This window comes from Muscardinus avellanarius, assembly GCF_963383645.1.
Source record: "Muscardinus avellanarius genome assembly, chromosome: 11".
NCBI lineage: Eukaryota > Metazoa > Chordata > Mammalia > Rodentia > Gliridae > Muscardinus > Muscardinus avellanarius.
The window spans coordinates 61,810,376-61,822,770 of NC_137797.1; the positions used below are offsets into that span (position 1 = coordinate 61,810,376).

A 12,395-nucleotide genomic window follows, 5' to 3' on the forward strand; every position below is an offset into this window, starting at 1 on the left:
CTTTTTATTTTTTATTTTTTGGTCGGGGAATTTTGTTATATCAGCACTTCTGTTTTAGTTAAGACAATAAGAACAATGACAAAAAAATAAAAACAGGCTGGGTACACTTCTTGCATTTTAAGGTGGGCTATAGAATATTTATAACATGGGATGTATGTATTGGTTTCCAAATTCATTGCTTTGTTAATATTTACTTAACTTTAATTTGCTTGTAGAAATCTGCATTTCATACAAAACAAATTGAATGTAATTACTCTCCTCAGGCATCTAAATACATCAAGCCTTTTGTGTGATTGCCAACTAAAATGGCTGCCACAGTGGGTGGCGGAGAACCACTTTCAGAGCTTTGTAAATGCCAGTTGCGCCCATCCTCAGCCACTAAAAGGAAGAAGTATTTTTGCTGTTAGCCCAGATGGCTTTGTGTGTGGTGAGTATGAGGATGGCCCTTGATTTTTATTCATTCTTCTTCCTCCCCCCCCATTTGTCTAAATAACAAATTTGAGTAGATTTATGTCCTCTTAATAAAGCTTTTATTTCTCATAAGGTAGACAAAAATGCAGCTATAGTTCGCTGATGGTTCAAATTTTACAGATGGGAAAGAGTTTTCTAAAATTTCTTCATCTTTGTTTTGGCATTGGCGTTTTTGGGTAGAAAGGGGATGAAATTGGATCTTGAGGGAATTGAGTTCCAGCCCTTCTGTTTCACTCAAATTCCCAAAATCTTAGTGTCTACAACCATGAGGTAGAGTCTCCATTACTGCTGTTTAATATTGATTCTGTTTTTGGGAGATGAATTTTTTTTTTTTTTGCTGTCTTTGGTGGCATTGATTATTACAATTAATGATTGCTTTTTTAGTTTGGCTATTCTTAATTGTGGAGAACATGGGAAATATTATAGTTCCTGATAGTAGTGTTCAAATATGGTCCATGAGTCTGGAAGTTTCTTAATTGTTCTCTGCTGTTCTCAAATCTGAGACTTACTGAGAAGTGTGTAGGAAGAAGAAAATTAAGTAGCTGAGGCTTGATGGGCTGCTGAGAAATTAAATATTGGTGGATAAAGCATTATAAGTAATAGCAAATTGGAATCTAAAGTCAGTTGTTTCTGTACCCAAGCATCTCAGCATTAGAAGTTTGCCTACCCAAAGTTTATATAGCTAGTTAGTAAGAGATCTCAGCTAAAAAAAAAAAAAAAATGTTTCCATCTCTGATACAGTTTTTTGTACTGCTGTTTACTGTTAGCTACCAGGGAAACCTTTAAAAAATAAATGTGTATATAAAACACGAAATCAAAATTTGCTTAAATTTAAGCATCTGTGTGAAGATACTACAGAACTGTATTTTACAGTGGCATTTGAAAATCTATTCAACATTGCTTTGCCTACAATATATTTTTTAGGTTGCAGTATTAAACAGTGCCAGCAGTTTCTGGAAATAAAACCTCTGCTGTAGCTTTTGGATCTGAATAAGCTTTTGGCATCAATCTATAAAGGCCTGAGCTACTCCTTTCCCATGGTTCTTACTTCACAGTCCTCTAGTCCCAAGATATAAACTCTCTATTACTTTGAAACAAATATGTATATATTATTTCTAGTTTTTAAACTCCCTCTGTTATGAATCTGAACACTGATTCATCAGATGAGCATTTCAAGTAGTCGTGCAAAGGAAGAAACTATCTTGTTTACAATATGTAGACCTAGCATTGAAAATTAGCAGCTTGGGAGTTCTCCGAGTTACTCCAGCTCTCAGTTCACAAACATACAAGGTTATTTTGTTCAAATAATAAACGTTAGTAGATTTGAGACGTTTCCTTCTGGGTTTAGACCATCTCTGAGAAGCTGAAGTTCAAAAAAGGTAACTTCCAAAAAGTAAGAGAGAGCTAAAAATAGCTGCTTAGAATGAAAGAGTCGCTCAGCTCTAATTATAATGTAGCTTTGACAGAGCAGCGCAGCAGTGTGATTGATTGGCTGAGCCCAACTCAGGCCAGAGCCGGGGCTTTACCGTTTACACTTGGACATACTTTTTCATTTGCCATAGAATTTTCTCTTTTCTTTTCTCTTGTTTTCTTCTTTTCTCCCTTTCTTTTTTATTTAAATTATTTCTTTTTAAATTTTTATTTTTTGAGGTAATAGGGATTGAACCCAGGGAATTTTACTTCTAATAAACTACACTCCCAGCCCTATTTTTTATTCTTTATTTTGAAACAGTCTCAATAAGTTGCAGAGGTCCTCACTAAGTAGCAAAGGTTGGCTGCAAACCTGTGATCCTCTGGTCTCAGTTTCTTAAGTACTAGGATCACAAGCATGCACCACCAAGCCCGGCTAAATTACTGCTTTTAATATTGACTGTTTTTAGTAGACGGGTGCTAATGTCTTCCATGATACTGATTGATTATAGTTGATCTTTGATTTTTTAATTTTTGTTGTTTCTTATTTGTGGAGAGCATCAGAAAAATTACAGTTCCTGATAGTAGCATTCAATGATGGTCCATGGGCCTGGAAGTTTTTTATTGCTCAATCTCAGTCTGTCTGTCTGTCTGTCTGTCTGTCTGTCTGTCTCTCTCTCTCTCTCTCTCTCTCTCTCTCTCTGTCTCTCTCTCTCTCTCTCTCTCTCTCTCTCTCTCTCTCTCTCACACACACACACACACACACACTTTCTCTTTCCTTCCCTTCTTTCTTTTTAAAATGAGTATATTTTAATTGTTACAGAGTAATTATACATATTTACAGGGTGCAGTGTGACACCTCAATATATTAATCCACCATGTAACGATCCTATTAGAGTAACTGGCAGATTTATCAACTTAGACATACATCCTTTCTTTGTATAGGGAACACTAAAACATCCTCTCCACTGTTTTTTTTGGAAATAATCACTTAATTACTATCAACCATAGTGATCCTGCTGCATCAGTTTTATAACAGTTTTTAACCATTGTCTAATTTCCCTTGTGACATCTTTTTTTTTTAAATAAAAATACTTTTATTTGCATTGAAGTTCAGCGTGACAGGAACATACATGCACAGAGCACTTAGAGCGCCTCCCCCTGGCTCTCTCCCCTCCTTCTCTTCCCCATACATGACACTGAGATCGGCATTGATAATTGCATGTATGTATGTAATGTCAAAGGAAGTGGTTCCCTTATTGATTCTCCCCTCTCACCTTCTTCCCCTAGACCACCTTCATCACTCCACTGGAGTTTCTCTTCCTTTATCTGAAGTCCTTCTTGAATCTCAATTACCCTCTCATAATTTTATTCTTCTCCATTGCTGAGTAGAATTCTATTGTGTGTATGTCACATAATTTTGTAATCCATTCATCTTTTGATGGATACCTAGGCTGTGTCCATCATTTGGCTGTTGTGAATTGTGCTGCTATAAGCATGGATACACATGTATAACTATAATATTCTGATTTCAGTTCTTTTAGAAAAAGATACCCAGGAGTGGTATAGCTGGATCATATGGTGGATACATTCCCAGTCTTCTGAGGAGCCTCCTTAGTAGTCTCCATTACAGCTGCACTAATTTGCAGTCCCACCAACAGTGTAGAATTCCTATCTTGCCACATTCTCACCAGCATTTATTGTTGTTTGACTTCTTGATGATTGCCACTGTAATGTGCCTTCTTAATGGCTTTCTTTACACTTAGAGCATAAGGCATCTGGAATAAACTGGGTTTTCTAACAGTTTCAGGATGACAGTCTTCTCTCAGGTACTAATAACCAGCACATCAGCCTCCGTCTCCATGTGACGTGAATGGATTGCTCTATAAACACTCTCCCAGGCTCGTTCTTCAGCACTGGGACCGCTCTGCTGTCTTCAAAACATACACACAGGGTCAAACCTAAGCTGCTGTTTGTTCTGCGTTTCTTGGTGTTCACATCTGAGCAGCATTTGGACTCTGGAGCCTTCACATAATATTGTTTTCTTCTCTCCATTTCCAACAGATGATTTTCCCAAACCCCAGATCACGGTTCAGCCAGAAACACAGTCGGCAATAAAAGGCTCCAATTTGAGTTTTATCTGCTCAGCTGCTAGCAGCAGTGATTCCCCAATGACTTTTGCTTGGAAAAAAGACAATGAACTCCTGCACGATGCCGAGATGGAAAATTATGCACACCTCCGGGCCCAGGGTGGTGAGGTGATGGAGTATACCACCATTCTTCGGCTGCGCAATGTGGAATTTGCCAGTGAAGGGAAATACCAGTGTGTCATCTCCAATCACTTCGGATCCTCCTACTCAGTCAAGGCCAAGCTTACAGTGAATAGTACGTGATCCGACTTTTCCTTTTGCATTTGGAGACAACTTTTAGAAACAGAAAGTGCTGATTTTCTCCTTTCCTCCCTCATTCCTCACCCTGTGTGCTCTGTCTCATAGCTTCACACTTGATCCTTCTTTTTTGAACTTCTTAGGCTAGAAAATGAAGATTCTTTGTTATTTGCACTTAAGTCAGCGATTCCCATATCGAAGACACACCACTCAGTTGGTGGGATGAACCAGACATGATTTACTACTCTGGGGGTTTACAATCTACTATTCTGATGTGGAAGGCCACAAAGTATGCTGTTAAAGCATGCTGCCTTCAACTCAGAGACCCCAGTGTGAATCCCGCCAGTCCTGCATGTAGCTATGGAACTCAGCAAGTTGCTTAGCCGCTTTCCACCTCTGTTGCTAGTTTTTTAAAAATTAAGGATAATAGCACCTAAAAAATTGCATGGTCATTAAATAAAATAATGTGTGTGTGAAAGACTTAGCAGAATGTCTTAGTATCCAGGGAGTGCTCAGGAGATACAATCAATGTTAGCTATTATTAATAAAAACATATCAGCCAGGCGTGGTGGTGCATGCCTGTGATTCTAGTACTTTGGAGGCTGAGACAGAAGGATCGCGGGTTCGTGGTCAGCCTCAGCAATTTAATGAGACCCTCCAAAACTTAGTGCAATCCTGTTTCAAAATAAAAAATAAAATATGCCTGGGGATGTAGCTCAGAGGTAGGATGCTCCTGGGTTTAATCCTCCAGTCCCATACACATGCACACAAAACCCCTGTATCATCATTTGCTTTGGGGATCAGGAATACAGTTTCACAATAGGATCCTTACCACTTTATCATTTTACCATTTGTATCTGTATGGTAGAGATTTTGATATGATTCACTAATATATTCACTCAGCTAATTATGACTCAGGCCTGGCACATAGTTCATTTTGAGTTTAAATTGTAGAACAGGACACATAACCAAAGCCAGAATAAAATATTAGGGTTCTGGCATGGTGGCTCACGGTTGTAGTCATCGCACTTGGGAGGCTGAGACAGGAGGGTCGCACAGGTTCGAAGCCAGCCTCAGCTTTTTAGTGAGGCTCTCAGCAACTAAGTGAGACCCTGTTTCCAAGTAAAATATAAAATAGGGCTGGGAGTATAGCCCAGAGGTAAAAAGCCTCTGGGTTCCACCCCCAGTACCACACACACACAAATTAATTAATTAATAAAATAAAATATTAGGGCCTTTGGGAGGAACTTCAGAAAAATGTAGATGAAGTGAATGGTCAGAGTCTGAAAAGGTGAATTGATTCACCCAAGATCTCATAGTTAATTCTTGAGTCAACTGAAAAGTGAGCAAAAGCTAGCAGGCAGACTTTCAGTCAGAGGGTCAGAGACCCGCGTTTCACCCTGATGCCATCATCTCTGTACCTGTGAAACTCTGAATGAGGTATTTCATTTCTCTATTTCAATTTTGTCTTGAAATTAGAAATTACCCCTATCTCACAATTTTCAGGATCATTTTTAACAATTAAGGCGGGTGGGGATGGAAGCAAACCCTGGAAACACTGTTGCACAGATGCCTGCATTGCATTTTTATTTCAGTGCTTCCCTCGTTCACCAAGACCCCCATGGACCTCACCATCCGCGCTGGGGCCATGGCACGCTTGGAGTGTGCCGCCCTGGGACACCCTGCCCCGCAGATAGCCTGGCAAAAGGATGGGGGCACAGACTTCCCAGCCGCAAGGGAGAGGCGCATGCACGTGATGCCCGAGGACGACGTGTTCTTCATCGTGGGCGTGAAGGTAGAGGACATCGGGGTGTACAGCTGCACGGCTCAAAACAGCGCAGGAAGTATTTCTGCAAACGCAACTCTGACTGTTCTAGGTAAGAGGGTTTCCTAAGGCTCTTCAGTATTGGTAAGCCTTAAAGATACTGGCTCACCCAGAAGCCCTTAAGTGTCAGAGTCCTGAGGGGGAGAAATGAGAATCCACAAGGCACTGCCCTTTGCTGGAAAGAACAGGTGGCTTCTTGGAATCACTGAAGTGCATTATACCTGCAAGTCAGCGGCCAGGGAGATGAATCCCCTTCTTCCTTACTAGGAGAGGGGGAAAGCTAAAGTACCTTGCCTTCCCTTGCTGCAAGGACTCCACCCTCTACTCTGCACATCATGTAGTCTAACCAGTCTTAACACTTTAAGAATCATAAAAGAAAACAAATGTAGAAGGAATTTGGGAAGAACCTACTTTCTCTACTCAGCTTCCCATACCATTCTGGAAATCTGGGTTCTTTTTATCTTTTACCTAAACAAATGATTTTTTGAGAATTGTGACTTCATTTATTATTCATATATCTTCAAAAGTCAAGTTAAAGTAGCCTACTAAGATACCTATAAAGTATTGAACAAGAAAATAAATTGTATGAGTTTCAATATTGATATGACATCTGGCACTAGAAAGTCTCACTTTAAAAATAAAACCATTCTGGCCAGGCATGGTGGCACATGCTTGTAATCCCAGCATTTAGGAGGCTGAGACAGGAGGATCCAGGTTTGTGGCCAGCCTCAGCTACTACTTAGTGAGGCCCTTTGCAACTCAGTGAGACCGTTTGAAAATAAATAATAAAACATAGGGCTGGGGGTGTAGCTTAGAGGTAGAATGCCCCTGGGTCCCATCCCTGGTACTGCCAAAAAAATAAATAAAAAATAAGCATTCTGATTTTTTCATCTACCAACACACTCTTATGCTTTTTTAAAAATACATTTAATATTGTTAAAAATGTTTTATCCCCACCACCAATTCTCTAACCTTGGCAAAATTGAGGGAAATTGAGATAAGAAAAATACAATTATTATCCTTAACGGGTGTTATGAGTAATAATGAAAGCCCCAAGGGTGTGTTGTTTCTCGGCTCTTAAAGAAGTATATCTAGTACATTGTGGGAATATGAGATTTTAGGCTAACACTTCAAAAAAGTGCTAGGTCTTATGGTATAAAAACTAGGTTTTATTTAGGAAATTGAAAACATAACGTGTCTTTTCAGAGACACCATCCTTCTTGCGGCCTTTGTTAGACCGAACTGTGACCAAGGGAGAAACAGCCGTCCTGCAGTGCATCGCCGGGGGCAGCCCTCCCCCCAGGCTGAACTGGACCAAGGATGACAGCCCTTTGGTGGTCACCGAAAGGCACTTTTTTGCAGCAGGCAATCAGCTGCTGATTATTGTGGACTCAGATGTCAGTGATGCTGGGAAATACACATGTGAAATGTCCAACACCCTTGGCACCGAGAGGGGCAACGTGCGTCTCAGTGTGATCCCTGCTCCTACCTGCGACTCCCCTCAGATGACCGCCCCGTCCTTGGACGATGATGGATGGGCCACCGTGGGCGTTGTGATCATAGCCGTGGTTTGCTGTGTGGTGGGCACGTCGCTCGTGTGGGTGGTCATCATATACCACACAAGGCGCAGAAACGAGGATTGCAGCATTACCAACACAGGTGTGTAAACAGAAGCTTGGCATGGCATGCGGTGCTCATGTGTGTCTGTGGTACTGTAGTCATTTTCTTCTAGAATGTGTCTTCCACTCGGAGCCCATCTCGGCAGGGTGATTCATTTGTTTCAAGCTGCAGAAATATGGTTAGCTAAAAATAACACTCGGCCTGAAATAAAACTGATGTTTATAGATTAATACTTTTTGTTAAAGCCTCATCAGGGTATCCTGTAACATCCAGTGGGTTACAAAGTAGGAAATCGACTCACACTTCAAGAATAGCAAAGCCCTGATTAGCTTTTGCTGAATACTACACATCAGGGTGGTTTAGCTAATGTAGATCTTCCCACGTGTGATGTGTATAGAGGTGAAAGCAGTCTATACTGTTCATCAGGGTACCTGTGAGACAATGATGATTATTCTTGGCTAATGAAATGCTGTTATTTACAGATGAGACCAACCTGCCAGCAGATATCCCTAGTTATTTGTCATCTCAGGGAACGTTAGCCGACAGACAGGATGGGTACATCTCCTCCGAAAGTGGAAGCCATCACCAGTTTGTGACTTCTTCAGGAGGTGGATTCTTTCTACCACAGCATGACAGTACTGGTAAGTGTTTAAAATGACTGTGCATAGTAGCAGTTTGGAAATCATATGGATAATATGAAATCATATGGATCATATTACTTAGATGTAACAGTAATTTTCACAGAAAAATTGATACACTGGTGGTTAGGTCCTGGCCCAAGATCACTAGCAAGCTGAAATTATGTAGTTTTATGTCCTCCTTTTAAATGTTAGAAAGAGACTTTGTTTCTGACAAAAGATGAGTAAGTTAAGTCAAATTTAATTGCCCCATGAAATATAATGTTTTCTTTACATTGCAGATGTCCTTTGGATCTGAATGTCAATAAAGTAGTTTCGTGTATGATCTCAAAAGCCAAACGATTTATTCTGTGAGAGATGTCTAATTCTGACCCTTGCTTTAGATGTGCTATGCTTTGGAGTGTAGTGATAGAGACAGTGTAATACAGGATCGGGTTTGGTACAAGACCTGTCAATGTAGTCCTAGTACTGGGTAGTCCCAGTACTTCCTGCCCGGGCAATTTTAAAAAATGGAAAACTACACAGTACTCGGCGCATACCAGAGGCTCAGTAAGTGGAAGCTGTTGATGTTATTTTCAGACGTTTTACCATCTTTTACCACAGGCATTTATTGAGTATTTGTTCTATGCCAGACTTCCTCGTTGGGAGGGAAGTATTTTTGTTTTCAATTTTGCAGTTTAGCCAAGGGGAGACAAACAATTACAGAAAACTTACCAAAGTGCTCGGCAAGACAGTGACAGAGGGTATAGAGGTAGAAGAGAAGATCTCACATTACTGTGAGCATTCTGGTTAGACCCTCTGGTGGTGAAGGGCAGGTATCCAAAATAGTAGGGCTAGAGGACACTTCTGAAGCCTAAAGGGATGGGTTGGGAGCAGAGTGGCAAGCCTCTGGGATGCTGGGCCCGGAGGTGGGTCTGCTCCCAACGTGCATCTGAAGCCCAGCCTTGTCACATTCGTCATGTCTGCTTCTCCCTCAGACCCAACCAGCCAACTTCCCTCTGCTCATTTTCTGTCTCCCAGGCCTGCAGTCCCTCAAGGCAGTCCTCACCTTGACCATATTGCTTATCTTTGGACTGCTGTGTCCACTACTACCCAGCAGGTCCTTTCCATTTTGTTTGGTTCAACTACCCATGAGGTGATTTTTTTTTTTTTTTTTTTTTTTTTTTTACTGAGCTCATCTTTGAGCTGGGCACTAGCAGATCATTGGTCAAGTGCCAATCCTTGGTTTTGTAGGCGAAGGGAACAGTGCTGATGGATATGGTCTAAACCTTCACTGCTGTGACTACAGGAGCCACACACAGATCAGTTTCCCTTGGAAACCAAATGGGGCCAAAGACAAAGCTGACACTCCAGCTCAGTGGTTAATCATTGCCTCTTAGTGAGCCGCCCTAGGTTTTCTCAGTTACTGATCCGTAGGCCTTGATAAAATGAGGGGAAAAACTATAAATGTATGTATGTTTTCCTTTTATACCATGTTCTAGCCAAACTTCTCCTAAAAATACAGAAAAGCTGTAGGAGAATCGGTTCAGTGACTCAGGTTTGTGTTTTAAAGGGACCTGCCCTATTGACAATAGCAGTGAAGCCGACGTGGAAGCTGCCATGGATCCGTTTCTCTGTCCCTTTCTGGGACCTTCAGGCCCCGTGTATTTGAAGGGAAATGTGTATGGCCCAGATCCTTTTGAAGCCTATCATACAGGTGTGTGGTTTTCTTACTTGAGTACTATTCTGTTATCTTAGAGAAATTTCTACAAATTTCTAACTGTATCTCCTGATGCGAATCCCAAATTTAAAAGGTTGTAATCCTGACCCAAGAGCAGCTCTGATGGACCACTATGAGCCCAGTTATATAAAGAAAAAGGAGTGCTACCCCTGTTCTCATCCCTCAGAAGAGTCCTGTGAGCGGAACTTCAGCGATCTAGGCTGGCCATCTCATGCAAGAAAACCAGTGAACCCCGGCCACTCCCAGTATGAAGGAGCCACCCTGAAAAGTTTGTGTCTGAACAAGTCCTCTGTAGATTTTAGTACAAGTCCAGAGCCAGCATCAGTTTCTTCAAGTAATTCTTTCATGGGTGAGTTTATTAAATGACGAGGTGCCCTATTTCCAGCCCTCTGGTCCAAGTTACATGTGGGAGAGCGGCGAGGCCTTTGAATGCCAAACCAGTGAGAAGTGGGTTTTTCCTAATGCGCGTCCCATGATATGTGACTAGCCGGTGTCTGTTTCTAAATGCCAAGTCAGAGGAGGGGATCTTACTTGATTATGTGCTTAATCTATAACTAAGCCTTGGCAGCTCCCTGGGTAACACTGTGTGTGGCATCACAAAGACAAGAGTTTGGGGAATGACTTAGGAGCTGAGCTTGTCAGCCATGTGGAAAAAGTGGTTTTGGGCTCCGGCAGCCCTTGGGGTGGAGCCGTGTGCTCTGCGTGATTGTGGTTTGGTATGTCTGGTGGCTCCTAACTGAACCCGTGGTAGAAGGGTGGAAAACAACATCCTACCTAGCAACAGCTGCTCAGTCAGACAAGTCAGAATACCTTTGGCAAAGGAGGCCATCAGAGCCTTGAAGCCCCGGTTGGTGGTGGTGGACACCCACTGACACCAAGATTACATGGAAATTTTTTTTTTTTTTTTTAGGTCTAGTGCATGGGAACAGTGGGACAAAAGAACTGTGATGCTCTTTTCACATTTGGGAACATGAGCTACAGTTTGCCTTTTTTTTTTTTTTTCCTTTTCTTTATGTAGAATTTTTAAATTTTTTCCCAGCTTTTAAGAAACTTATGTTTGGTCATAGTGTAATTATTTCTATTCATTCGTAAAAAAAAAATGAAAAGGAAGAAAGGGCAAGATGATTATCTTGAAAGATACTTGCTATATTCAAACACCGTTCACTTCCATGTTATCATCCAAATGCCCTTCATGGAGTATTGTGGGCTCCCAAGTACAGAAGAGAGGATTCAGGGAAGTGGTATCAGTGACCTTGAGGAGCAGCACTGTGCGGCGATTAATAGGATAGGACAGAGAAGAGCTAAAGAACAGATGCAGCCAGCAGATGTACACTTCCTCTGCTGCGTTCTGTAAATTCTCTGTCCATAGTCCAATGTGCATATACCTGAGTTCCATTATGTGGACTTGTAGGAAAAGGGGGTTTATGTCTAAGGGGCAAGATGCTTCTTCATTTTTCATACATCTTACTGATTTCCATGCTAGCAAAAGGTCTTGTCTGCTCAAGGGATTCTTTTTCTTTCAGGTACATTTGGAAAGCCTCTGAGAAGACCTCACCTAGATGCCTTTTCAAGCTTTGGACAGCCATCAGACTGTCAGCCAACAGCCTTACAGTTGAAGGTTCCTTCTTCCCCTGACTTGGACTCTGATTCAGAGGAAGAGGAGAAAGAAAGGACAGATTTTCAGGAGGAAAATCACACATGTACCTATAAACAGACCTTAGAAAACTACAGGACTCCAAAGTTTCAGTCCTATGACTTGGACACATAGACTGTATGGGACCAAAGAAAAGCTCTAACATACTACCTCAAGTGGACTTTTATTTAAAAGAGAAAAAATCCTATGTTTCTAAATGGAGTTGTGAATTTTAAAGGATAGAATGCCTTATTTATATAGATGAACCCAAACTACAAAATGTTATAAAAATTTTATACTGGGAGTAACTTTCATATAAAAATACCTTTTAAAGTATTTTATAACTGTGTTTTATTCAAAAAGTATCTTATGTAAATTAATGGTATAAATCCATCACTATTTTATGTATTTTTATAATGCCAGATTTCTTTTTATTGAAAATGAGTACTAAAGCCTTTTAAATAATTCCCATCTTGTACCTTTTTTGAATAGAGGTCACTTCGTTTTATTTTGCACATTACATTTAATAAAATGTGTCATTTTGATGCCACGCCCCATTTTTACAGTAATAATTTTTATAGTTTTAACACATTTTAAACTTACTTAGTTCATATTATCATGTCTCAGATTGATGAAAATTATATTTAGCCCATTAAAGTAAAAGCAAAAATGACCATTCTGCCTGTCTCCC

At 40.8% G+C, this 12,395-nt stretch overlaps 1 protein-coding gene across 1 annotated transcript in view; it reads left to right on the forward strand.

The window, feature by feature from the left end:
• LRIG3 (leucine rich repeats and immunoglobulin like domains 3) overlaps window positions 1–11,839 on the forward strand; it is a gene marked incomplete at both ends in the record, with an annotated part of 47,996 nt that extends 36,157 nt beyond the window's left edge. The window contains 8 exons of the mRNA XM_080705785.1: window positions 264–427; window positions 3,946–4,266; window positions 5,864–6,145; window positions 7,300–7,752; window positions 8,196–8,354; window positions 9,904–10,047; window positions 10,145–10,420; window positions 11,595–11,839. Coding sequence (XP_080561911.1) covers window positions 264–427; window positions 3,946–4,266; window positions 5,864–6,145; window positions 7,300–7,752; window positions 8,196–8,354; window positions 9,904–10,047; window positions 10,145–10,420; window positions 11,595–11,839 — 2,044 coding nt within the window. The remainder of the gene's footprint in view (window positions 1–263; window positions 428–3,945; window positions 4,267–5,863; window positions 6,146–7,299; window positions 7,753–8,195; window positions 8,355–9,903; window positions 10,048–10,144; window positions 10,421–11,594) is intronic.
• Between the last annotated feature and the right edge of the window lie 556 nt (window positions 11,840–12,395).